This window comes from Tursiops truncatus, chromosome 20, assembly GCF_011762595.2.
Source record: "Tursiops truncatus isolate mTurTru1 chromosome 20, mTurTru1.mat.Y, whole genome shotgun sequence".
Classification (NCBI taxonomy): domain Eukaryota; kingdom Metazoa; phylum Chordata; class Mammalia; order Artiodactyla; family Delphinidae; genus Tursiops; species Tursiops truncatus.
This window is the reverse complement of record NC_047053.1, coordinates 36,561,456-36,587,424: the sequence shown is the minus strand read 5'-3', so window position 1 is coordinate 36,587,424 and position 25,969 is coordinate 36,561,456. Positions and strand designations below refer to the sequence as shown.

The following is a 25,969-nucleotide window of genomic DNA, read 5'->3' as shown; positions in this document are numbered from 1 at the left end:
TTTTCCTCCTCCTAATCTATTAGACGTAGCAGCTAATTTCACGCCACACCTCCTATTTGGCGTCTCTGGAATCTTAGACCAAGTCCTGGTCAATATGGAACAAAGGCAAGACAAACCACAAGAAAACTAGCAATCTATCCTATGTCATTACCCACAGCTTCAATCCTGCCCTCCCCCCAGCTGATGAAAATTTCATCTACACTGGTTACATGGAGCATCGAATGCAGAGCCTACCACGAAATAGCTGCTTCAGCAGCCACACTTTTCCAGACCTGAGCTCCCAGCGTGAGTTCATTGGGAGGCAAATGTGGGAACATACATCTACCTGAAGGGGCAACACGCATCAACCTACTGATTTCCTCAGGAAGTCTGGGTTTGGTCTGATCCCCAAGATAAGTCCCCGGCCCAGCTGTTCAGAAAAGGCAACAAAGTCAAACTGACCAAGGGAATTCCCTGGCGGTCCAGGGGTTAGGACTCTGCGCTTCCACTGCAGGGGGCACAGGTTCCATCCCTGGTCAGGGAACTGAGATTCCCCCGTGCCACATGGCAAAAACAAAAAGAAACAAACAAAAAAAACCTGACCCCACACTTTCTTCTTGAAGTACAAGTTCCTTTGAAAGGATGAGTGGTTTCCAGTCCAGATCACACCTTAGGACCGACTAGGGAGCTTTTTAAAAATCCAGTCTTGGCCCTCTGATCATTTCCCAAAGCTCCCCACGTGACTCTGGTGAACAGTAGTTCTCAATGTTTTTCAGCCTTGGGTTGTGGCTGCCAGTGCATCTCATGGATCCATCACATGAGCTGCATCAAAACCAATTCCACTCTTTCTAAGAACCCACTCAACAGTGCAAACCACAATGGCAGTTACCACAAGGGAAGTCTTATTTCATTGACACAAAAGTTGACAGCTTTTCTAAACCGATGTAGAAATCTAACACTGGATATCTGAGAGCCGTCCACCCTTCAGAAATGCAGGAAAAAAATGTCTAAGTTTCGAATTTTCATCAATTGGCCTAGAACTCATGTACTAATGTACATGAGTATACCTCGTACTTAGACTTCTCATGTGGGTTTGAGAGCAAGGCTATTTTCTATTCTCACAGTGGTCAGCATACAGGCTTGAGATACCAAGTATATCTAAGAAACCAACCAAGAAAACATTAAAACTTTGAACAGAGATGCCCAACTGACTGGTGGCCTACAACTACACAAGTCTGTCACATCATCTGCACGCGTGAGTGTGAAGGGGGTGCTGGTACACAGAAAGAATAAGCAAGGTGGTCAAACACAACACCAACTTTTTGCCCCAAAGGCTACACCTTTCCATCAAGCCCCCTGCCAGGGGTAATGGTAGACAGACACCTTGGAAAAACTTTAAAAGCTGGGACAGGGTGGGCGTGGGGGGGGATGGTTTGGAATCATCGCCCAACTAGAGAGATGCTAACCAGCTGATAAGTGTCACCGCGCGAGTGAATTCTTAGAGTGAAGGCTGCTCCCACAATCAGCTCTAACCTAATGGGCAATGTCACCACCTTTCACCCCAAGTCTCCGCCTCCTTATGAAGACCATACCTTAAGAATTGTCAGGATCGTGTTAGCAGTAGAATAAAAGGGAAATGAAACAAGAAAAGGAAGTCGGTCAGCCAGCCCCACCGCCCCCCAGCCGGTCTCACCTCCCCGCGTCCAGCTCCCGGCCCACAAAGCCTCCCACGTCTGTCAGGCTCGCAGCTGAAGCACCCAGCTCTCCGGAAGGCCTCTTGCCGGCCCCATCCCCACCGCCGGAGCCACCGTTGCAGCTCTTCGTGCGGAAGAGGCGACTGAGGCGGACTTTGAGGGAGCTCTTCCGAGAAGGGCCCGCGAGCGGCCGGAGGGGCCCAGGAGGAGGCGGGGGTGGGGGAGGTTGCTGCTGCTCCCCTCTACTCAAGCGCCCTGGAGGGACCAAGTCCTGCACCAGGAAGGGCACCGGGGGTAACTCAGGGCCCGGGGGCTGCAGAAGAAGCCGGCCGCCCCCTCCTCCTCCGCGGCCCGGGCTGCTGAGCTCCTCTTCCGAGCAGCTGTTAGTCTCCAGGCTCTCGGCCTCCGACTCCAAGCCTTCCAGGACCAGCAGCGCGTCGCTCGTTTCCGTGGGGTCCTCCCCGGCCTGCGGGGCGGCAGCAGGCGGCTGGGGCTGCGGAGGGGGCGGCTGCGGGGGGCACGGGCACGGGCAGCAACCCCCGCCGACCGTCTTGACCCCGGGCCCCGCAGGCTGCCCGAGCCCCAGAGCCGCCAACTGCGCCTCTAGTCCAGCCGCCGGGCCCCAGGTCCGCTCGAGCGCCAACCCCGGCGGCAGGGCCTTGGGGTCCAGGGCACAGCGGTGCCGAGGACACAGCAGTTCCGAGGGTCCCGGCTCCCGGGCCGCCTCCGCGTCCTCCTCCTCCGGCGGCCGACCCACGTTGCGGAACACCATCAGCTGAGGCGGCCGGGAGCCCCGCGGGCCCGGCCGCGCGAGGAAGGGTGGCGGCGCGGGGCCATGGCCCGGAGGCGGCGGCGGCGGGCCTGGCTCGGGGGCCGCCTCTCCATAGCCGAGCAGGCGGCTCAGGACGCGGTACGAAGCGGCCGCCGCCGCCGCCTCACCATCCCGGAGCTCGGCCCCCTGCATCGGGGAGAGGGAGGGAGGGCGGGCGGCTGGGAGCCGGGCTGGGGTGGGGACTAGGCCGGGCCCCTCCGGAGCCCCGCCCGCCGCGGCCCCCGGAACGACAGTGCTAACGGCCGCTGCGGCCTCTGCCTCATAGAGGGGGCGGGGGGCGCGCGGAGCCCAGCGCGAGCCCACCCTGCGCGGCGCCGCCGAGCACCGCCCCCAATGCGTCACTTCCGGGTGATGGTGGCCGCGCCTTCTCCCCTGGTCGTGCTCGCGCCGGCCTCTCCGAAAAGTGACGTTACGCGGGGCCTGGGCCGCTATTGGCCGCGAGCTGCTTCTCGCCTAGCCCTTAGTCCGGTACCCCGACCCTGGTTTTTCACTTCCCGGGCCCTCTGGCCGAAGCCACCCTTCGGGATAAGGTGGGGTGGCCCTGGAAAGCTTGGTCTAGTCCTGGGAGAGAGCTGCTGGCCTTGGGAGGACAGTACCTTTGGCTCTGGTCCCGCCTATGCCGCTTGCGATGTGTGACAGTGGCCAAGTTGTTTGTTCATTGACTAACTGTATCCCCGCCTTGGCATCCAGTGAATATTTATGGAATGACACATGAATAACATGTTCTAGACCCAGTGCTGTGCTGATAAATGTTGAACAGCCGACTGTCGGGAGAAAAGGGGAATGTATGCACATATATAGGTACATAAGGATGTGTAGCACAGAATTTACAAATAATAGTGTACATTTGCAGATTCCTTATAACTAATTTATTCTAACAGAATGCTTTCACTGATTTTTGCCCAACTGCTGTATGGGTAGCCAACCCGTGGTTTCAGTTGACTGGGGAATGTAATCACAACATGGTTGTTGGTTGATGTCCTCTGTGTCAATGTAAGAGGAAAGTGAATAAACAAGACGTCTTACCTGTCAATTATGGGAGCGACTTCTTTGCTGAATAAGAAAACAGTTTTCAAATACTGAAAGACTATTTCCTCAAGTTTTGTGCAATACAGAATGTAATGGCTACAAACATAACACATTCACTTAAAATCTGAATTATTTACATTTTCTCATCACTTTCTTAAATCTAGATTATCGACAAAACAATCAAGTCCCTATTTGTATCGTCTGCCGATTTCTCTGGTGTAAATCCTCCCACAAAGGCTGATTTCAATCTACCATCTTGACTTTGCTGAACACAGAGCATACTATTATGCAGCAGTTTCATACTATTATGTAGCAGATACAATAACACAAATAACCTCAAGAGCACAGGTAAATAATAATAGTAAAATTATTAGGAAGTGATGAGTTTTGAGAATGTATTACCTTTGTTTTTAATATATTTAATGTTTATATAATTTTTAACAGTTGGCTGTGTTTAGCAACTGGCTTGTACGGAATTCCCTGGCAGTCCAGTAGTTAGGACTCTATGCTCTCACTGCTGAAGGCCGGGGTTCAAGCCAAAAAAAAACCCCAAAAACCAACTGGCTTGCAAAATTTATTCCACGCCCCCTGCAGTGGGAGTGCAAAGTCTTAACCACTGGACCACCAGGGAAGTCCCAAAATTTCTGAAATTTTAACAGTCGGCTTTCACAAGCCTGTATGAGCCAGTTCCACAGTACCACTAGACCTCAGTTTTCTCATCTGCAAAATAGGGATAAGGATTGCTGCTTTGCTTACTTGCAGGAATGTTGTGAAGGTCAAGTAAATTCAAGCTTGTGTAGAGGAGGTGTGACTGGAGGCAGGGAGACCAGTTAGGAAACCATTGCAATCCTCCCATGAAGAGATGTTGAGGAATGCAAAGGATAAGGAGGAAGGATCAGCCAGCAGAACCTAGCAACTTTAGTACCTGAAGGTGCATTTAGGGGAAGATGATCCAGGGTCTGCTATGAGTTCTACAGCCAGAGAGAACTTTTAAAAAAATATTTACTTATTTAGCTGCATCAGGTCTTAGTTGCAGCATGTGGGATCCTTAGCCACAGGCATGTGAACTCCTAGCTGCATCATATGGGATCCAGTTCCCTGACCAAGGATCGAACTCGGGCCCCCTGCATTGGGAGCACGGAGTCTTAGCCACTGGACCACCAGGGAAGTCCCCAGAGAGAACCTTTTAAAATGAATATTCACCAATAGCCTGTGATTATAACCCTTCATGGTTTCCCACTGTTCTTAGGCTAAAGACAAAACTCCTTAAGGAGGCCTATGGGGTCCTGTGTCATCAGACCCCCGCCTCTCTGGTCTCATCTCCCACCAGGTTCCACCTTGCTTTCTCTGCCCTGCTGTTCCACTAGCCCTGTGTCAGGCTCAAAAACATGGCCATTGCATAAGCGATTCCCTTTTCTTTAAAGGCTTTTTCCCTCCCTTTTTGCTTCATAAACTCCTACTCATCCTTCAAATTAAGCTTCTCTCTACCTCAGGGAAATCTCCCTGCCTGGGAACTTCCTCCTCACTGAGCTCCAAGACCACTCCTTTGGTGCACTTAATTGCCCAGGTGTGATTTGTTCTCTATCTGCGAGGTTGTTTGATTAAAGTCTGTCTTCCCTATTAAGCTGTTAGCTCTGTGAGGGCAGGGGCCTCGTCTGCTTTTTGCCCATAATGGACTCTCCAATGCCAAGGACTGCCTGGCACGGAGTAGGCCCTTGATACATAAGCATGGAACGATTGCTCCGTCCTTGTAAGAAGCTCCTGATACAAATTCATCTCTAATTCTGCACAACAGAATTAATAACCTCCCTTGCCCATGAAAAAACTGAAGAGTTCCTTACCTAAGGTCATACAGTTCAAAAAGGTGAAGTGGAATTCAAAACAAGCTCTGACTCCAAAGATTATATTTTCTACCCTCTCTCCAATACCTTTTAGGTGTTACTTAGGTTTCTGGAGAAAAGAAGAGAAATTGCTATAGGACCATAGCACACCGGAGGCCTAAGAAGACCACCCAAGATCCTGGCTGTCTCTGGAAAACTCTGGCTCCAGAACAGGTTACCCCCGCGAATGCAAGGCCTGTAAGCTCCACAGCGCCCTCTGCTGTCCAGATACTTTCCTGGCCCCAGAGGGAGGCAGACCATGTCTGCCGCCTGGGGTATCTCCACCTGTCCTGAGCACACAGAGGCACAGGGGAACACACACAGGCTCTTCCTAAGGCAGAGCAAGGAATGCTGCCTTTCTCCATTTCCTTAAATGTCCAGACCTGTAGTTCCTGGAAAAAATATTGAAAATTAAGCTCCAAGCAAAGGAAGTGTATCCTTGTATGAGCTGGATTTGTTGGGTAGGTTTTATGTCTACATATACCTGTTTCCTGAGGGCTATATAAGTGGTCTCTGCAGTGGTAGAACCCTAGTTTAAAAGGTTTGCAAAGAACAATTCAGAGAATCTAAACCAGTCTTGAGTTCACTCAATCGTTCAGCAATGGGCTAGGCTTCAGTGATGAATGAGACAGGCATGGTCTCTGCCCCTCTAGAGCTTGCCATCTAGTTTTGAGTCCTAGTCATGCCATTTCCTGGACATATTACCAAGAGCAAATAATTAAACATCTTTGAACCTGTGTTTCATTTGTAAAAATAGGTCAATAATAATCCCCCCTTGATAGAGCTGTTGTAGGGATTAAATGAAAACTTACAGGCAAATGCTACAGCACTATTCAAACATAAGTTATTATTATGAAAAGCTTCTTGGGGGAAAAAACAACTGACTGTTATGTCTTCACCCAAGGTGTTCTGTTGGCCCTGGACTAACAGTAACCAGTAATAATACCAAGAACGTGGAACGGAGCACTTGCTCACCCCACCCCACCCCCTACCATCCCCCTTTCTGTTGGCACACAGGAATCAGAGAGGCAATGGATGTGTGGATGTGTGATAGAGGTCTGACCCCAGACCACTCGCTGGCTTTGTGGCCTTGAGGAGGTCACTTAGCTGACATTTGGTTTTAGTTTTCATTTCCTTCTCTATTAGAGGAAGGTCTGGGATATAGGCACTCTTAGTTCTGACATCATAGGGATTCTGTGGAGGTTTGTCCTCTAGCCCCCATCTCTTCCTCCACCCCTTACGTTCCCAGTGAAGGTTCCAAAGCAGAGGCCACCAGTAAAGCAAGAGAAGTTTTTAGCCACCACCACCCAGCCCTCCCTACATAAACTCAGAGATCTGGGACATCAGAGGTTTTAGAAGCGGGGATGGGGGCAAAGTGAGAAGGAGAGAAACTAACAGATAGCACATGCACATGGGGCCAAATCACTGGGCGAGCGATCAGCGATGGGAAAGTGGTGGAAGAGGGAGGGAGAGGAAGGCAGGGGCTTTGTTCCGTGGCTGACTTCAAGAATCCATACCCTTCTGGATCCGAGGAGGCTGCCTCAGACAGTGCTAACTCTGAGCTTTCCAGTTATTGTGTCCGACAGAGGGAAGGATGTGAGGGGTAAGAAGACCTGGAAGAGCAAGAGAGGTTAGCCATGGTTTTCATGAAGAAAGGAAGAAGACAGGGCTTAGAATGACAATATGAAGGTGGAAGAAGCAGAAGCAAAACTGTTCATTCTCTTCCCCCCTCCCCACCATGACCCCCTTACTCCGGGCAGTGGTTAACTCTGTGATGCAGGAGAGGGCGGGCTTCCCTGGCTGGGGAGGTGGAGACCTGGTGGAGGCTCCTGCTCTGTCAAGAGCAACAGTGTGGTCCTAGGGAAGTCCCTTTACCTCTCCGGGCTATAGTTAGGTCTTCTTGAGGTCTCTAAGGATGAATAACAGGGTGATGGTGGGGGTTTGATGGGGCAGTGTAGGGGAATCAGAGCTCTGGGTTTGAGTCTCAACTCAAATGAAGCAGCTATGTGATCTTGGGTGAGTCTCTGAGCCTCACTGTCTGCATCTGTGAAATGGGGATAAGAATATTCAGCATAGGTGGGTTGGGGAAGAGTCACTGAGATAACGCACGTGAAAAACACTTTGTAAACTGCCACAGTCTGTACAAATATCAATTATGGTTCTATTGGGCTCTCTTGGGACTTCCCTGGTGGTCCAATGGTTAAGACTCTGCACTCTCCATGCAGGGGTCCTGGGTTCAATCCCTGGTCAGGGAATTTGACCCCACGTGCCGCAACTAAGAGGCCGCATGCCGCAGCTAAGACCTGGCGCAGCCAGATAAATAAATAAATACATATTTTTTAAAAACCTACACTTATTGGGCTCTCTTGCCCACCCCTCGCCAACCCCAATCTCAAATTCCAGTTCAGCAGCATGGTGTCGGGGGTACAGGCAGCTAGAGCAGATTGCCAGGAGCTGCAGCTTGGCCCTTTATCATGGCCGTGGAAATTGCTGCCAGGAGGCTGAGTGGAGCAGAGGGGTGGAGAGAGGGGCACAGGCTCATCTGTGGTTGCTATGGCGTCCCATCCCGGATTTGCCCATCTCTCCTAATGGAGCAAAGGGCAGAGGGAGGGAGGGAGGAAGAGAGAGAACGGCTGGTCCCTTCTATCTCTCCCTGGAGCAGATGTAGGGTGGGGAGTGAGGGGAGGGAGCCTAGATATTGGATAAGAGGGGGAGGGAAGAGTGGTGTGCCAGGATTAAAAGGGTTTGCGATGGGGGGCCACACTGAGAGAGCGGGGAACAGAGCCCTCATGCCTACGTCCAGAAGCCAGCTGATGACGTTAAAGAGAAGAGAAAAACAAGTAAGACAGCCTGAGCATGAGAGAGAGGAAGAGGGGAAGAGAGAAAGCAAGGATCGGAGGCGTGCAAGCAGGCAGCCCCAGACTGCGGCCAGCCTCTGCCTGGGATCTCCTGAACCTACAATACCCCGGGCAGCCTGGACCCCAGGGTCCCTGAGAGCTGCCCCAAGGATGGGCACCAGGGCAGTGGTCATGCCTCCTCCTGTGTGGGGGCTGCTGAGCTGCTCTTTCCTCTGTGGCTGGGCTCTGGGGGGTCCAAGGCTCCTCCGCTCTCTTCCCGCGCTGTCCTCCCAAGTCAAGCCAGGATCTGTACCCATGTGGGTGCCCCCGGAGGGGGCTGAGGCAGCCCTAGCTTTTCTCTACTCTGGAGATGCCCAACAGCTATCGGGGGCTAATTGCAGTGAGCGCTATGAAGCCCATGGGGCAGGAGCCAGACCAGGGCTCCCCCCAATCCTATGGAGGGCAGCGGGCACCATTACGCAGGCTGCCAATTTCCTCAACATGCTGCTACAAGCCAACGACATCCGGGAGTCCAGCGTGGAGGAGGATGTGGAGTGGTACCAGGCACTGGTCCGCAGCGTGGCCGAGGGGGACCCAAGGGCATACCGGGCTTTGCTGACCTTTAACCCTCCACTGGGGGCCAGCCACCTGCAGCTGGCCCTGCAGGCCACCCGGATGGGGGAGGAGACCATCCTTCAGGACTTGTCCGGGAGCAGGGTGCAGAAGGAGAGCCCAACCGGGGCCCTAGACACCCCTGACCTGCAGAAGCGGGTGCTGACCAACGACCTAGGGAGCCTTGGCAGCCCCAAGTGGCCACAGGGGGATGGATATGTGGGGGACTTGCAGCACGTGAGGCTGTCTCCTCCCTTCCTGGAATGCCAGGAGGGCCGGCTCCGTCCGGGCTGGCTTATCACACTCTCAGCGGCCTTCTATGGACTCAAGCCAGACCTCAGCCCGGAGATCAGGTAAGTGGTTTTTGTGCAGGGTTTGACGCTGTTGTGGATTTGTGGGGTGGGGGGGCCCAAGTCCAGCCAGCTGTGCATAGGCCATTTGGTATGCACATGTGTGGGGGACACAGATGTGTGTACTTGCATTCAGCTGTGTATATCTGCAGTTGACCCTGGGAATCTGTAACTGTGTGTTAACATATACAGGTGTGTGTATGTACTACATATAAATCACTCCATTTACAAGTAGGCATACACGTGTGTGTGTACAGATGTGTGGACATAGCTGGGCATAGGTCCTGGCCTCCAGGTCTGAGTAGTGAGTACAGGGCAGGAGAGGGCTTGGTGCGGGAGACAGTGGCGATCCATGCGCTGGCTTCTCAGAGGAGTCAGATGGGCGCTTCGGGAATGAAATTCGAGGCTCCCTAGCAATATACGGCTGTAGAAGGCGGCTTCTGCAAAGGAAGGGGAACACTTGCGGGGAGGCTTGGCACCATTGCCTCTTCTGCCCAGGAGCTGGCCAGATCCCCAGGGTCACTCCCAATGGCTGTATTCTTATATCAAGTCCTGACCCCGATAGCCTATGATGCTCCTCAAATAACTGACTGCCTCCCTCAGCTGGAGTAAAGAGGTGATTGGGAGCCATGATGGGAAGGAGGGAGCAGATGGATAGTGTACCGCAAGGCATTCAACAATCAACGTTGTTTTCCCAGCTCTGTGTCCCCATTCATTGTCCCCGGCAGAGTTCCTCTCCTGGCCACAGGCAGCCTGGCTCCTTGCCAGCTCTCTCCCCATTCAGCCCAGAGCAGGGGTTGAGAGCCCTTGGGCCAGGCAGCTCTGACTCTGGGCCCCTCTATTCCATATCTCCTTTGCTGTGATCAGTTCAGACCTGGTTTGGGCAGAGTGAGGGGGTGGTTAATAGCTGCACTTTGCGCGCGCGCACGTGTGTGTGTGTGTGTGTGTGTGTGTGTGTGTGTGTGTGTATACATGCAGTGGGGAAGTGTGAATATCCCTTTCAGAAAGATCATCAGAGCCGCAGCTCCTGTATGTCTCACCACCTCCCTTTCCCATTGATAGAAATCAAGAAATGCTAGGATGTTGAAAACCTGAGGGATGGGGGGGTGGGGGCAGGGAAAAACCTAGGGGGAGGAGGATTGTTGCTGCAGAGACAGCGAGGGTTAATATCACTGGAGAAATGGCGTGCGTGTGTGCCCTCTCTCCTGGCACACTGCTAAAGTTTGTAGAGCTTGCATTGCCTCATAGTCTGAGGTCCAAGGACACACGTCCACCTTGGCATCCTTCACTGTACCCCTAACTGCCAATTCACTGCCTTAGGGGGCAGGTGCAGATGGACGTAGATCTTCAGAGTGTGGACATCAATCAGTGTGCCAGCGGCCCAGGCTGGTACTCTAACACACACCTGTGTGATCTCAACAGCACCCAGGTAAGGATACAGAGGGTGGGGGTTCTGGTGTCCTGCCTCCCTCCCCTTTCCCATCACTGCCATCAGGAGCAGCTGACAAAGGCACACCACCCTCTCCGGCTTCAAGGAAGTCCCTACTGATAAGATAGATAGAGATGAGATACCAGGCTTTTTAAGAGTGAGGACACATACAGCCTAGCCCCATCCCCCACCCGAGACAGCCACCTTCATTCCTTTGCATTCTCAGTGTGCTTCCCTGTCTGCTCTCCCTTCTGGTACTAGGTGCTCCAGGATCCCTTCCCAGGACCGCCTCCTGAGCCTCTATTAATTGTCCCCTTTCCTTCTCCTGAATCACATTCTCCATGTCAACAGAGCTCTGGGCTCCTTCTGACCCACAAAGGATGCTCTGTTGGGTGTTTGTTGAAATAAGTAGAGTTGCTGGTTGGGGTGTAGGAGGAGACTAACCAGAGAAGGAACTTGAAGAGCTCTGGGACTGGTAAAGGTGATGGAACCCAGGTGAGATGCTGGCAAAATCAAAGCCGTGGATGCAGGAGAATCTGGATAATGGAAAGCAATGGTTGATAACCCTGCAAGCCCAGTACTGGGAAACTGGCAGGTCAGTGAACTAATCCGCTCCACAGTTACACTGACTGCATGCTTGTTCCTGAGCTGAACCAAAGCCAAGGGGAGCCCTGCAGCCTGCTGGGAGGTATGGTGGGTTTGGGCATCTGTTGCTCTTCAGGGCTCATGTGTTTGGAGCTATCAGTCCAGGGATGGATAAGGGCTCCCATTGTCCAGTGCACTTTTCAACACAGCCACATTCGTGTCTCTGGGTATGTATTTGTCTATGGCAGGAACAGAACGTTTTCCAGTGGTCTGAGTAAGAGGGGAAGCTGGGCCACGATTTCAGAAGCACCTTCTAGGGGCTGGATATGTAATCTTCCTTCCTTTGCCCCACTGCGGTCTGTTCCCAGCCACTCCCTACAGTAGGTCTGACCTCATCCAAGGGCTCATCTTCCCTGCCTGGCTCTGAGGTCTGCTCTGTCCCCTGCTGGGCAAACATCAATGGGTGGAGGTGGAATAAAGAGCTGGCCTTGGCATCCCACCAGCCTGGCATTAGCCTGGCATTAGGGCTGGGCAGAGCAGTCCTGCGCCAAAGCCAGATGGCCCTGATGGAGGAAGCTGCTCCTCCATGGGGGCCTTTTCAACCCACCTGTGTGCCAAAGAGGGAGGCTGATGGGGACCCTTGAAGCAGGATGTAGGCACACAGGTGTGGTTGAGCTCAGATGTCTCCCTGCTCCCACCTCCCCAGCACCTTGCTCTAGCATCAGCTGGGCACTGGGAAACGGGACCTGTGAAGCTCCTGTCAGGGCCAGTCTGAATAAAAGGGTGATCCGTCTGCATACTCTTTGCCTGGAGGTCTCTTTGAGAAGAGAGGCAATGGTGGGGGCAGAGTAGGGTTTCCAGGGATGGAAGGCTTCCCAAGGGCTGGGGTGGCTTTCTGGTGGGGCTCCCCGGTGTAGACCCAGGGGCCGTGGATAGGAAGGTAAATGCGCCCTCCTTCTCTTCCCAGGAGGGAAAGCCTCATATAAATACCGAGTGTGTTTGTCATCCCCACAGTGTGTCCCCCTGGAGAGTCAGGGCTTTGTCCTTGGCCACTACCTCTGCCGCTGCCGACCCGGCTTCTATGGGACAAGCAGCTCCGGGGGTATGTAACTATGCGGAATGCCAGGAAGGTGTTTTACAGGCTGGGCTGATTGGAGGGGGGCATCTGGGGAAGAAAGGCAGGTTGGGGTGAGACACTGGGAGAAAACTCATGGAGCAAGGGAAGAACGTCGAGAGAAGCAGGAGAGGCAGGCAGGGTCCAATTTGGGGGTGTCTGTTCCTTCCGAGAATGAGCTTATAACATGGCAGTCCGATGCAAGCTGACCTCGCAGTGAGTCCTAGCCTGGCATCGCCTCTTCCTGTAACCCTGCCTTCCCCTGAAAGTACCCACTTCTTCATTCCTACCCATCCTGACGCTACCCCAAGGGCCACAGACCATAAGAGGGCAGGGAGAGAGCTGTGGGGACCATTGGGAGAGAAGGCTGGGGTCTCAGCCATGCCCCTCTCCCTGCACACATCCTGTTCTTTATAGGCTCTGAGGAGGGTGCTGCCCAGCCTACCGGGCAATTCGGGTCCCCGCAAGGCAGCTCCGGGAGGCTGCTGCGGTGCCAACCATGTGCTGAGGGCTGCTCCAGCTGCCTGGATGCCACGCCGTGCCTGGTGGAGGAAGCCCCCACGCTGCGGGCAGTGGTGCTGTCCTCTCAGACGTGCTGCATGCTGGCCGTCTTCCTGAGCATGCTGGTCTCCTATCGCTGCCGCCAGACCAAGGCAAGGAAGGCCCCACATCTCTCTTCTACACACGTCCTGAGTCTCTAGCATCAACCGGAGACCACAGACTACCTAAGACCGGAACTTGAGAGAAATGGGTTCTGGCCCTGATTCTTAATCTAACTCACTATGTGACATGAGGCGAGTGACCTCACCATCTTAGACCTGTTTCCTCACCTGCTCAATGAAGGCATTGGGCTCGATCCAAAACACTGTGTAGGCACTAGGGGAAGTGATCTGCCCCCTCAGACATGTAAATAAAATGACAGCACAGCAAAACAGGGGCCAGGATAGAGGTGTCAGTTGCTGTGGCAGCTCAGAGAGGGGACCCAGTCACCCTGCCCGAGATGGCGTGGGAAGACTTTCTGGAGAACATGACATTTGAGCCAAAGTTGACGGTCAATTGACAGAGAAGCGAGTTTCCAGACAAGGAGGCAGTCTGACCCAAAGCTTGGAGGAAAGCCTGAGATCCCTTCTACCTCCAGCAACCTCTGATTCTAGCCCAGGTCTGCAGCAAGGCCCAGGCTGGGACTGGGAGGGGCATGGGCCTGCGGTGGCAGGAGCTATATGAAACCTTTGCCTTAGCCAGGCTTAGTGCCAGTGGAGCTAAGAGCCTGTGGTGAGAGTGGCTGTGGATGGAGAGGGTAGAGCTAATGTTACAGGGTGAAGCTTTAGCTTCAGGGCCATGGGGTGACCCCTCAAACAGGCCTGAGACCCTCCTGTACCATCCTCCAGGCTCTGTCCTCTTGCTGCCCTGCTTACATACCTCTCTCTTTCCTGGGTTCACAGAGGATCCGGGCATCTGGAGTGGTACTGCTGGAAACCATCCTTTTTGGATCCCTGCTGCTCTACTTCCCTGTGAGTCTGTGGCCAGAGGCTGACCGCACCTCCCAGGATCCCCCATAGTCCCAACCTGGTACCCTCCAAGCCCCAGAATCCTTCCTCTCTGCCCTGTTGGGGGGATTCAGAGACCTCAAAATCCTCCAACTCATACCCACAAATGACAGGCTGGTCTAGTGAGCTCTGGAACCAAACAGCCAGGCTTAAAAGGAGCTCTATGACCTGCTGTGTGACTTAGGACAAGTTACCTAACCTCTCTGATAACAAAGCTACTCCTTTGCAGAATGGAGGTGATGATGCCTCTAGGAAAAGGTGGTTAGGAGGATCAGCAATGTGTTTAGCATAGGCCTGGCACCCAGTGGAAGTGCAGTGGAGAGCAACTGTTTTTGCCCCTTCCCCACCAGGTCTTCATCCTGTACTTCAAGCCCAGTGTATTCCGCTGCATCGCCCTCCGCTGGGTCCGGCTGCTGGGTTTTGCCAGTGTCTACGGCACTATTATACTCAAGCTTTATAGGTAGGGTCTGGGGCAGAGCTTGCTCTCACGCTGCTCACTCCAGGCTACCCCAGCTCATTTATGGAATGAAGTTCTTCACAGCCAGACCCCTACCAGCTCTACTCCTCTGTGCCCCCAAGGCCTGCTCCCATCACTATGGCCCTCCCCTCCATGTAACTTTTTGGGGGGTAAGAGGAGGCGGTGAACCATGGAAGGGATGGGAGGACAGGGATGTGCGGCGGGGAGGGAAGCAATGGCCAGGGGCATCTCCCCTCCCTGCATCCACCAGCCACACTCTGACCCTTGTAGAGTGCTCCAGCTGTTTCTGTCTCGAACGGCCCAGCGGGGCCCCCACCTGAGCAGTGGGCGGCTGCTGCAGCGTCTCGGGCTGCTGCTGCTGCTGGTGCTGGGCTTCCTGGCTGTATGGACAGCGGGGATCCTGGAGCAAGGCAGTCAGCACGCGTCCCTGGTGGCGCGAGGCCACACCCACACAGGCCGCCACTTCTACCTCTGCCACCACGACCGCTGGGACTACATCATGGTTGTGGGTGAGCTGCTTCCACTGAGCCCAGCCTCACTCTGGTCCCCCTCCCTGTACCTCCAGGGGTCCTCCTGCCTTGTACCTGGACCCCTGGACCGGGGTCCCCCCAGCACGGCCTACAGAGAAAGGGGTGCATGGCTGCTGAGGTGGTACCCGGCTCTCCTTATTTCCCCGCAGCTGAGATGCTGCTCCTGTGCTGGGGCAGCTTCCTCTGCTACGCCACCCGGGCTGTTCCCTCAGCCTTGCATGAGCCGCGGTACATGGGCATCGCACTGCACAACGAGCTGCTGCTTTCTGCTGCCTTCCACGCAGCCAGGTGAGGGCGGGCCCTCCTACCCACCACGGCTCCCACCCTAAGAACACTCCTCACCTCTTCCAGGGGAGGGTACCCCCGTCCCACAGCCCTCCTTGCAACACCTACGACGCCTCAGCAAGGAGGAGGAGGGCCCCCACCTGTAGCTCTCTCCCTACCCCACAGATACCCTTCCTGTAACCCATGTCTCACCCAACACCCGAGAAGAGGAAGCGTGCTCCACTCCTAACTCCTCTCCCATTCCACACGCCTCCCCCCCCCGACTCTCCTCCACATACAGGCTCCATTCTCACTGCCTTCTTCCCCCTCACACCCCAACCGTCCTTGCAGCGGGCCTGCTATGAGTGTCCACAAGGATCTGGCCCTGTGGTGAAGGTAGAATCAACCCACAGGGTGGTCCATAACAGAGTTAAGTGCTATAAGCAGCCGGAGAAGGCAAGCTGGAGTAGTCTGGGAGGGCTTCTCAGAGGTGGAGATTAACGTGAGCCCTGAGGTGGGAGGGCAGGAAGAAGGAAGAGTGCCCTCCTCACTGCACGGCGCACCTCCAGGAGATCAGGGTGGGGGCTGGGGAGGACAGCCACTGAAACAGGTGAGAGGAAAGAGGCCACTCCCACCTGTAGCTAACCATCTCCTTCCCACCTCACCCTCAGGTTTGTACTGGTTCCCTCCCTGCACCCAGACTGGACGCTCCTCCTCTTCTTCTTTCACACCCACAGCACAGTCACCGCCACACTGGCTCTGATCTTCATCCCTAAGGTGAGGTCTTCCCCTGGTCTCAATGTGAGGGAGACGCAGCCCCTTTGCCAGGGGCACTGTGGAGCTGCTATGCCCATAGCACCCTCTCCAGGCCAGGGTGAGAATGACACCCTGGGCCCTGAGGGATGTGGGCCCTAAGCAAAGAGCCCACTTAGGAGTCACAGAAGGAATCTCCGTCTCCAATCTCTGGGCAAGGGAAATAACAGCTAGAGCTGGGACTTCCCTGGTGGCACAGTGGTTAAGAACCCGCCTGCCAATGCAGGGGACACGGGTTTGAGCCCTGGTCCCGGAGGATCCCACATGCCGCGGAGCAACTAAGCCCGTGTGCCACAACTACTGAGACTGCGCTCTGAGAAGCCCATGCACCGCAACGGAGAGTAGCACCCGCTCTCCGCAACTAGAGAAAGCCCACACGCAGCAATGAAGACCCAACACAGCCAATAAATAAATCAATAATTAAAAAATAATAATAAAAAACACTTGGAGTTTAAAAAAAAAGAGCTAGAGCTGAAGGGAGTCCTTGTAATACAACTGGAAGGTTGGGAGACTCTGAAAATCTACTCAGAAACAGTTACGGAAAGATGGGGGGTGGGTAGCCGAAGGACATGGCTAGGAATTGTGGGGGCAGGGCATTGAGACCCCTGGTCTCTGAGCTAGAGAAAATCAGGAAGGAGAGGGAACAATACTCCTTGGACCCCCAGAATCAGAGAGGGGGTGAAGATTTATGGAGTAAATACATATGCCACGGGGCAGGGAGCCAAGGTGAGTCTTTTTCCTGATCATGCCCACCACCATGGCCAGTTCCGGAAGCCAGGGGCTCCTCCCCGAGAGGAGATCTTGGATGAGGTGTACGAGGACGAGCTGGACCTGCAGCGCTCAGGCTCCTACCTGAACAGCAGCATCGCCTCAGCCTGGAGCGAGCACAGCCTGGACCCTGGAGACATTCGGGTAGGTGCTGCCCTCCCCACCTCCTCTTGATGCTACTTAGGGACTGGGCAGGGGGCACAGCTGCCCTGCCACCCGGGCTGTGTGCCACTGCAGGTCCCCTCTCCTCCCCATAGCTTTTCCTCTAAGACCCGGCTCCCTCTCTTCTCCACCACTGCCCTAAGCTGCTTCCCCTGACTCTACTCAAAGGAGGCCACACAGTGGATAGACCGCCCCCACCCTGCAAAACCCCAGAACCCAGATTCCTGAGGCCCACTTGGCATGGTAGAGGCAGGACCATGAGTGGAGCTCAAATTCCCTGTGTCCTCCACTCCCACTCAGCAGGGCCACCATGAGGGGCAGCCTAAGAAGCCCCTCAGTCCCCAACATACCAGGTAGTTAGTGACCCTAGGGCCATTGGGGCTGGGTAATTCAGGCAGTGAGTGGCTACCAGGCATTTCCACACCAGGATCCCCTTTCCCTGGCCCCAGCAGTGTTAGAGAAAGGAAGTTCTTCCTGAGTCTTACATCAGGAGAGCATCCTTACCTTATTTTTCTGCTTAAGAATATCATTATAGTCACAGAAACCCTAATGAGAGGCTCAGAGAGTAGGAAATAAAGAGACCTGGCAGTAAAGCCCTTTGTCTTATAGAACCTGCATGTGGGAACAGTCCCAGGAAGCCATTGTGTCCATCCCTCCACCTCCCCTGGGGCCCCCTCCACACCTTACTTGTTTACATCCCCCAATTCCTTCCTTGCCTCAACTGCCTTTGCCTCTCTTTCCCCCGTATCCTCCTCATCCTCTGAGCTCTGCCTGCCCTGCCGCCTGCCCCCTGGGGATAGGCTGAACTGAGACCCCAATCCAGCAGGCAGGCCAAAGAGTGGAGGCACACTGCCACAGAGACACCATCCTTGACCCTCCAGTATGGGGCGCAGCAGCCCATGTACCTCCCCTACGCTGGCTGCGGGGAGAGATCCGAAGTACAAAAGACTTTCAAAGCCCCATCCCGTCACTTACACCTGAATATGGCAGTTTTCACGCCCACTGGTCCCACCACCAATCTCATATAATCCTCTTAAGGAAGTGAACACTAGGCAGCCAGTCTTCCTTACTTTATTGAAGCAGAGGCTCAGAGAGGGCAAGAAAATAGCCTGAAGGCACATGATGGGTCAGCAGCCTCAAACCCAGGTTTCCCGTCTCCCAAGCTGGAGACTTCCCACCAGACCACAGTGCCCAGAGAAGTCAGTGGTGCGCTGAGGCCTCGGAGCTAAGCGGGTCGGGCTCGGGAACTAGGTTGTTGGCCCTGCAGGACGGAGAGGTGAATCCTGAGTTTTAAAAGCTGGGAAGAGACACAGCTTGGTGGGAGAGAGATCCCCCAGAGAAAATGGTCTGAGCAAGGGCTGAGGGGCAGAGCAGCGCCGCCAGGGGATGGAGAGCTTGGCCCTCACCGCCAGCTCTGCACCCCCGGCACCCCCCCCCCCCGCCCCCAGGACGAGCTGAAGAAGCTCTACGCCCAGCTCGAGGTCCACAAGACCAAGGAAATGGCCGCTAACAACCCGCACCTGCGCAAAAAGCAAGGCAGCTGGCGCCAGGCCCTGGGCCACTCCTTCATGAAGTACCTGGCCGAGTTCCCCGAGGCCCTGACCCGCCAGCACTCCCGGGACTCGGGCTCCCCGGCCCGCGGCAGCCTGTCCGGGGGCTCCTCCCGCCGCCGGCTGCTCAGCGCCAGGCTGCCCAGCGCCAGCCTCCGGGAGCCCGCCGCGCCGCCGGGTCTGCGCAAGTCCAGTAGCACCTGCGAGCAGGACCGCGCTCTCCGCGGGGAGCAGTACCCGCCTCTGCTCGACTCGCTGCTGAGGAGGAAGCTGGCCAGGAAGGGCCCGCAATCCGAGAGCCGCGAGTCGGCGGCAGGGCCGCCCGCGCTGAGCTTCAGGTCGGCCAGCGCCCACAATCTGACGGTGGGAGAGCGGCTGCCCTGTGCCCGGCCCGCCTCGCTGCACAAGTCGCTGAGCGTCGTGGCTGACTCCAGGGAAAAGGCCCTGCTCGAGGCCAGCCAGGCCTACCTGGAGGAGACCTACCAGCGGGCGAGGGAGCGCGAGGAGAGAAGGAAGGCAGAGGCCGCCCTGGCCAGCCCGGCGCGGAGGCCCTCGGCCTGGAGGCTGGAGCGAGCCCGAGCGACTACCCTGTCGGCCCCACCTTCCCCGGCCAAGAGGAGCAGCGTGGACAGCTCCCACGCCTCCAGAAAGCTGCGCGAGGAGGCCGCGAGAAGGCTGCCCCACCCGCCCGTCCAGCACCAGATCTCCACACCCATCATGGCCGCGTCCGGGGTGGGCCTGGGGGAGCCAGGGATGCTGTCTCCCACCTCCACCTTATCTCTGGCTCTGCTGCCAGCTCCCGTCCCTGCCCTGGCACCCATCCCAGTACCCCCACAAAGCCCCAGCCTGCTCACCTACATCTGCCCCTGGGAGAATGCAGAACTGCCATCAAAGAAAGAAAATGTGGCTCAGGAAGGCCCCCCGGGGCCAGAGCGAGGCCACCACTCTCCCGCCCCAGGTCGGGCCAGGCTCTGGAGGGCCCTCTCTATAGCAGTAGACAAGAGGGGGGCTGGGGAGAATGGGATGGACACGGAGGACAGGTGTCTCCAGGGGGAAGCTGATGAGGATGAGGACAGGCCCAAGGTCTTCTCTAAATCTAAATCCCACAGCCTCAAGACCCCTGTTCAGCAGGGTTCCACGCGCAGCCTGCGACTGGCTATCAAAGCTCTGACCCGTTCTCGGAGCACATGCAGAGAGAGGGAGAGCGGGGAAGGATGTCCTGAGAAGGAAGAGAAGGGCCGAGCTTTGGGAGAGGGTGTGGGGGCATGTCCCAGATCTCCCAGGTCAGGCCGCCCCAAGGCGGTGAGTAAGCAGGCCGCGCTTGCCCCCTGTGATGACGAGGAGTCCCTCCAGAACCAACAGAACGCTCACAAAAGCAGGATGCTCCAAGTCTGTCACCAGGAGGGCAGCAGGGAACAAGCAGACAGAGGCAGGAGGCCATCCCAGGGTCTAGGGGAGGGGAAGGTTGCAAAAGCAGGTAAAACAGGGCCTGCCACACTGAGGCAAGTCAGGCAGGGCACCGTTACGGACAAAAATGTTAAGCAAGCAAAAGAAGCCCCTGGGGGGTGGCGGGAACTGCCCAAAGCTGGCCTCCAGCCCCTGGGCAGTGCTGACCAGAGGGTGATAGATGTATGCCCCTGGGAAGTCACCGAGTCAGAAACGTGTCAGCCTGACAGTAGCAACAAGGCCGAAATCTGCCCCTGGGAGGTGAGTGGAGTCCCTGAGGAGGTGGCACTGAGGCAAGATCTAGATGCTTCCCAAGATGAGAGGGGGAAAGCCTCAGAAAAATCAAAACCCAAAGATGTGGTTGCCATTGCTCAGAAAAAGCCAGAGAGACTGGTCAGGGGACAGGAGGCAGTGTGTCCCTGGGAGAGTGCCGATCCTGGGGGTCTGTCCCCTCGGTCAGCACCTCAGGACTCTGACAGAACCAAGGGCAGGTCTGACACAGTGGGCAGTGTGGAGCCTAGACAGGTAGAGACACGACCGTGGGAAGCCGCTGGCCCAGGAGCTTGTACATCTGACATCACCAAGGCAGGGCTCTGTCCCTGGGAGGCAAGTGAAGGAGGAGAGAATGAGAAACCGTCCCAGGAGGGAGTAAAGAAGCTCCCCCAGGCAAAGCAGAAAACTCCCAAGAAAGCAATCTTCTTGGAAGAACAGAAACTGGGTGAAGGGTTGGAATCTCTTTGTCAGTGGGAAAGGACAGATTTCCGGGGCCCCTCAGCAGTCTCTACTCAGGCCCCGGGAACCTCCGGGTGCTCGGGGAGTCTGGGCAGTAGCGTCACTGAGGCGTGTCCATGGGAGGCAGGAGATGCTCCTGCTATCGGGAAAGCAGAGATTTGTCCCTGGGAGCTGGGTGATGAGGTAGTAGGGAAGGAAATGATGAGTCAGAGGACAGGTGGAGAACCTCTCCAGGAAAAGGGAAAAACCTCCAGAAAAGGGAGCTTTGGAGAGACGTGGGAACAAACTGGGAAAGCAGTGCAGAAATGCAGTCAACAGCAGGAGTCCGTGTGTCCCTGGGAGAGCACAACCCCTGGGCACTCCAGCCCACATCTAGAAAACTCCTCATCCAAAGCTGGTGGCCAACTCCTCAGCAAGGGAGGAAGCAGAGCAGCGCAGGTATGTCCACGGGAAGATCTCAGGTCAGAGGCAAAGGAAGCAACACCTGCCAAGGCAGAAATCTGTCCCTGGGAGGTGAATGAAAGAACGACAGAGGACTGGATGTCGGGACAGGCACCAAAAGGAGAATCTCAAAAGGACAAGGAGAAGATGCCTGGAACATCAGGAATCAAAGATAGCACAACTTGGGAAAAGCCTGAGGGACAGATGCAAAAGCCGGAAGCAGTCTGTCCCTGGGAGAGGGTGGACCCTGGAAGCTTCTCCCCGCAACCTGGTCCTCGAGACACAGATAGACCCAAAGCCACTTTCCAGATGTCAGGCAGTACGGGAAGCAAAACTGCTGAGATCTGTCCCTGGGACGCGGAGGAAATCCTGCCTGCTGAGAAGGCAGAGATCTGTCCCTGGGAGGTGAGTGCTGGAGCAGGGGAGAAAAGGGCTTTGGGAACTGAGGCCATTAGGCAATTTCCAAATGATACAGGAAGGGCTTCTGCAGATTCTGGACCTGAAGAGATAGCTGTTACTGCTCCAAAGAAGCCAGAGAGGCAGGCCTGGGAGCGGGAGGTGGCCTGCCCCTGGGAGAGCTTGGATCCGGGGGGATCCTCTCGGCATTCAGACACTCTGGGCACCGACAGACCAAAAGCTGGGCTCCAGGTATTGGACCGTGTGGGGTGCAGGCCAGCTGAGGTGTGTCCCTGGGAAGCAGAGGGAGCGCCTACCAGTGAAAAAGCCAAGATCTGTCCCTGGGAGGTGGATGAAGGAGCCCCCGGGAAGGAATCGGAACAAGAGATGGGGACTGATTCCATGGGGCAGAGGGAGAAAACTCTAGAAGAGGGGAGACTCACCTCCCTGGGAGAAGACATATCAAAATGGGAGACAAAACTGAGTCAAGAACAGGAAGCTATGTGTCCTTGGGAGAAGGACTTGAGGACACCCTCTGCTCAGGCCGAGGTCTCAGACTCGTCCAGCAGCGGGAGTAGCAGAGTGGCAGAGGGGCACTCCTTGGAAGTGAGTGATGAAGCAGCACAGAAAGGGGACCTGACACAAGACCCAAAGATGGGCTCCTTCCCAGAACAAGCAGAAGTCACTGCTGAACACGGGGAGAAAGCAAGCAATGAGCTACGACCTATCTGTCTACAGGAGAGTGTGGCCCCGGTGGGCTCTTTCTCCCACCCAGACAGTCACGGCCCTGACCAACCGAAAGCCGGTGCTCAGACACTGCTCGGCGTTGGGGGCAGGCTTGCTGAGCTCTGCCCGTGGGATGCTCCTGCCATGGATGCTCCCAAACCTGACAGCGGCGCCAAAGCTGAGACCTGTCCCTGTGAGGTGACTGAAAGAATCCCTGAGGAAGGGGAGCCTCAAGAGGAGGAGAAAGCCCCAGAAAAACCAGAGCACAAAGTTGTGGCCGTTCAGGCAAACTCAGAGAGTGCAGATGGGAAACAGGAGGCTGTGTGTCCCCAGGAGAGTCAAGATTGTGGGGGTCTGTCTCCACAACCAGCCCCACAAGCTTCTGACAGAAGCAAAGAAAGTTCCGAGGCAGCAGGCAGCATGGGGGCCAGAGTAGCAGAAGTGTGTCCATGGGAAGCAGAAGAGTCTCCCTCTGAAAAGAAAACAGAAATCTGCCCTTGGGAGGTGAGTCAAGGAGCAGCAGAGAAAGGGGGACTGGAACAAGAGTTGGACAGAGAATCTCAAGGGCAAGGAGAGATGTTCCTGCAAAAGGCAGGATCTGGAGGGACTGAAGAACACTTTTCAGAAGAAGTAAAAGTCAACAGAGAGCGAGAGACGGTCTGTCCTTGGGAAGGCACAAGGTCAGAAGGGCTCTCCCCCGAGCCAGATGCTCCAGACACGGACGAACCCAAAGTCGGTCCCCACAGAGCAAGCGGTATGGGGAGCAGGATGGCAGAGCTGTGTCAATGGGAAGTCACAGATCCAGAAGGAAATAAAATAAAGGGGACCATGGCAGACATCGATATATGTCTTTGGGAGGTAACTGGAGCCCCATCTGACGAATCTGGCCTCCTGGCTTTAACAGAAACTCAGACAGAAAAACTCTGCCCCACAGCCCCTGAGAACCCACCATGCCTTTTAGTCCACAGACCTCTGGGTGGCTTCCTTCCAGAAGGCAAAAGCCCCTGCCCCAAAGTGAGCAAGCCAGCCAGTACTTTTACTCCGGAAGGTGTCAGAGAACTCCAAGTACCTTCAGAACGTGGGCCGAGGACCAGCTCAGTCCCAGAGCCAACTCTCCAGGAAGCTAAGGCTCAGGAGTCTTCCTCCTTAACCGAAGACCAAGGAGAAGTAGCTTCTAAAGCTCAACACGAAGAACTCACCCCTCCAGCTGTCTATCCTTGGGACTAGGAGTAACAACTCCATCAGGTGAGGTGAAACATTGGGTGGCTATCTTTTCGAAGCCAAAGTCCTTTCCAAGTCCTAGGTGTTTCCAAAAAATGGAATCAAACACACTTGGCCACTTTCTCTCTCCAAGGTGGACAGAAGTCAACTCATTCCAAGACAAATTGTACAAAAAGGGTTTTGCTCGGACCGCAAAAGTTAATCCCATCCCCTCTTTACTTCCAACTCTTCTTCCTGCTCCAGAGAACAAGGGCCGGACCTTCCACTTCTAATGAATCCTCCCATCCAGCTAGAATACTCAACACAAGCTGTCTGTGACAGGACACTCACTTGTAAAGCCAATGTTAGCGATAAAGGCAAGTCAGCTGTGCCCAGCCCACATTTTCTCAAAAGGAGACCCATTCTTCTGTGAAGTCTACAAAGGACATTTTTTGGGAAGAAACTAAACCACGCAAGGCATTGGCAACATAGGGGCTGAGGAAGGTCACCATAGGAAGCTTAGAAGCCACTTATTCAAGTTCAAAGATAAATCAGGGGGAAAACTTAAATGGCTCAAAAGAGGTGCCTGAAATGCCTCAAAGATCCTGTCATTCTGACTTTGGATCTCCAGGTTCTGCTTTATTCTCTCGTACCTGCCCTGCTTGACTGCTGAAGTACAGAGAATCAAGCACACTTACGTCAACATCTGGCATCTAAAGCAACATCAGAGACAGAGAGCATAAAGGGAAAGGCAATTGCTCCAGTTTAAGCCCAGTTTAAGAAGTATGACTCTTACAAGCCTTTTCAGATGGCCTTCCCTCCTTCCTGCCCCATCTTTTGCCAATCTGCAGAGTTCACCCCACTGCCTCATTCTCCTAGCCTTTCAGTGCTGTCATCAAAGGGACCCCTCTCTGTTGTCAAATGCAACTGGAGCCAGGGGGAATTTCTGGTTCCAATGCAAGAACCACTCCAAATCACTTGCTCAGTAACAGGAGGCCCACATCAGTCTCTTTCCCGAGAAGCCCGAGAAAGAAAGGAGGTCCTGTTTACAGCCAGCACTTTAACTGCCCTCAGAAAGAGTAGTGCTATGAGGCAGGTTAGAGGCCCGAGGGCCAGGGAAAGGGCATCGTGTAAATACAAAGCCTCCTTTCTTAGGGAGCTCTCTCTCATTCTTAGCTCGGCTCAATTCTCTCAAGTCAATTCAGGCTACCCTTACTTAAGTGGTCCTAGATAACAGAGTGCTGGAATTAAGTGATACTACCAGAGGGGAATGAGGAAGGAGAAAAACGTTGGTCACAGACGTCCCAGGATCGGCAGGGGTGAGGTGGGGGTGGAAATAGGCAGACTAAACATGGCACAAGGGCCCACCCTCTAACTGGACAGATACTGATGCCCTTCACCAGGAGGAAAAACACAAAAGAAGGGGACCAAACACCCAATGGGGAAAATACCAGTCTGCATGTAAATACTCTGGGCAGCTACAGGGCTTCACAGAAATAGGAGCAAAGTGCTCCATTTCCAAAAAGAAGAAGGAATGGAGTAACCCACTTTCAGAGACCAGAGGCCCTTGTTCCGTATCTAGGCCTTCCCTCTTACCTAGGTCCCCTGCCCTAGGCTTCCAGAGCAGTAACTAAAGTGTGTTGTTTTTCTGGGCTCTAGCTAGTTAGCCTCACAGCTTGCGAGCCAATGCAAATTCTACACCTCAGAACAATCCCACTGGGTCTGGACTAGCTGGGAACAGAAAAGTTGTCTCTCTAACCACAGTTGTGAAATAAACCATGGGGAAAAAAATAAAGAATGCTTCTTCTTGACTATTGCAGTTGTTTCTAGCTTATTCATTATGGTGATTTTATTTTTTCAATGTTTCTAAATATTAATAGTAGATAGATAAGGAAAGAACAATGCCTGCTCTAAAGCCCAAGGTAGCCACATGGCAGCCTTCAGGACAATGGGACTGTCTGGCTAATTCTCAGCCAGTGCCCAGCTACATGGGTGGCACTGCAGATGGCCTCCGCCCGGCCCTTCAAGCCAATCCTGTACATCTGGGCCATTTGCTCAGCTGGATTTGATCCCAAGGGGAAATGAAAATTGCACTTATCCTCTGGCTCCCTGGTGGCTCCCTGGTGGCTCCCTGGCTTAGCTGCTATTTAGGATTATCTAGAGATCCCTGAGACAGGGGAGTGAGGGGAGTGAGGTGGAGTGAGGTGAAACAGCTTATGTGAAACACTGTGTTTTAATATATTCAGAGAAATCAAGACGTCGTTTAGCCATTAAGTGCGCTTTGTGTCTGCTTCCCTACCCTCCCAGGATTGCCTCCCCTTACTCCATACTCCCCAGCTGTGGATCCTACTCAAAGCACTTCCCTTCTCATTTTGCCTTAATCCAGGGCTCAGGCAAATAGGATATGATCAAACCTCACTTGGGCAACAATGCTGGAAACTGATGTACATTTTAAGCCAAAAGGGTAGAAACTAAGTAGCACGATGAGGGTGGCTGCTGTGGATTAACCTACTAGTGCTGCCTCTTCCCTAAGCATACACATCTTGTGTCTATGGTCAGCACTCAGCAGCTGTTA

General features: G+C 54.6%; 2 protein-coding genes across 4 annotated transcripts in view; one reads left to right on the top strand and one right to left on the bottom strand.

The window, feature by feature from the left end:
* The window catches only part of SOCS7 (suppressor of cytokine signaling 7), a 33,400-nt gene extending 30,628 nt beyond the window's left edge, over positions 1-2,772 (bottom strand). For all 3 annotated transcript variants that reach the window (XM_004332421.4, XM_019924973.3, XM_033846899.2), the window contains exon 1: positions 1,673-2,772. In XM_004332421.4, coding sequence (XP_004332469.3) covers positions 1,673-2,637 — 965 coding nt within the window. In that variant the 5' untranslated portion in view covers positions 2,638-2,772. The remainder of the gene's footprint in view (positions 1-1,672) is intronic.
* Positions 2,773-8,422: 5,650 nt separating this feature from the next.
* GPR179 (G protein-coupled receptor 179) lies at positions 8,423-25,190 on the top strand. Its single transcript, XM_033847174.1, has 11 exons — positions 8,423-9,216; positions 10,534-10,642; positions 12,242-12,329; positions 12,759-12,994; positions 13,784-13,852; positions 14,239-14,348; positions 14,637-14,875; positions 15,046-15,184; positions 15,832-15,937; positions 16,739-16,885; positions 18,352-25,190. Exons 1-11 carry the CDS (start codon positions 8,423-8,425, stop codon positions 23,419-23,421), a joined length of 7,107 nt encoding a protein of 2,368 aa, XP_033703065.1. The 3' UTR covers positions 23,422-25,190.
* The last annotated feature ends 779 nt before the right edge of the window (positions 25,191-25,969 follow it).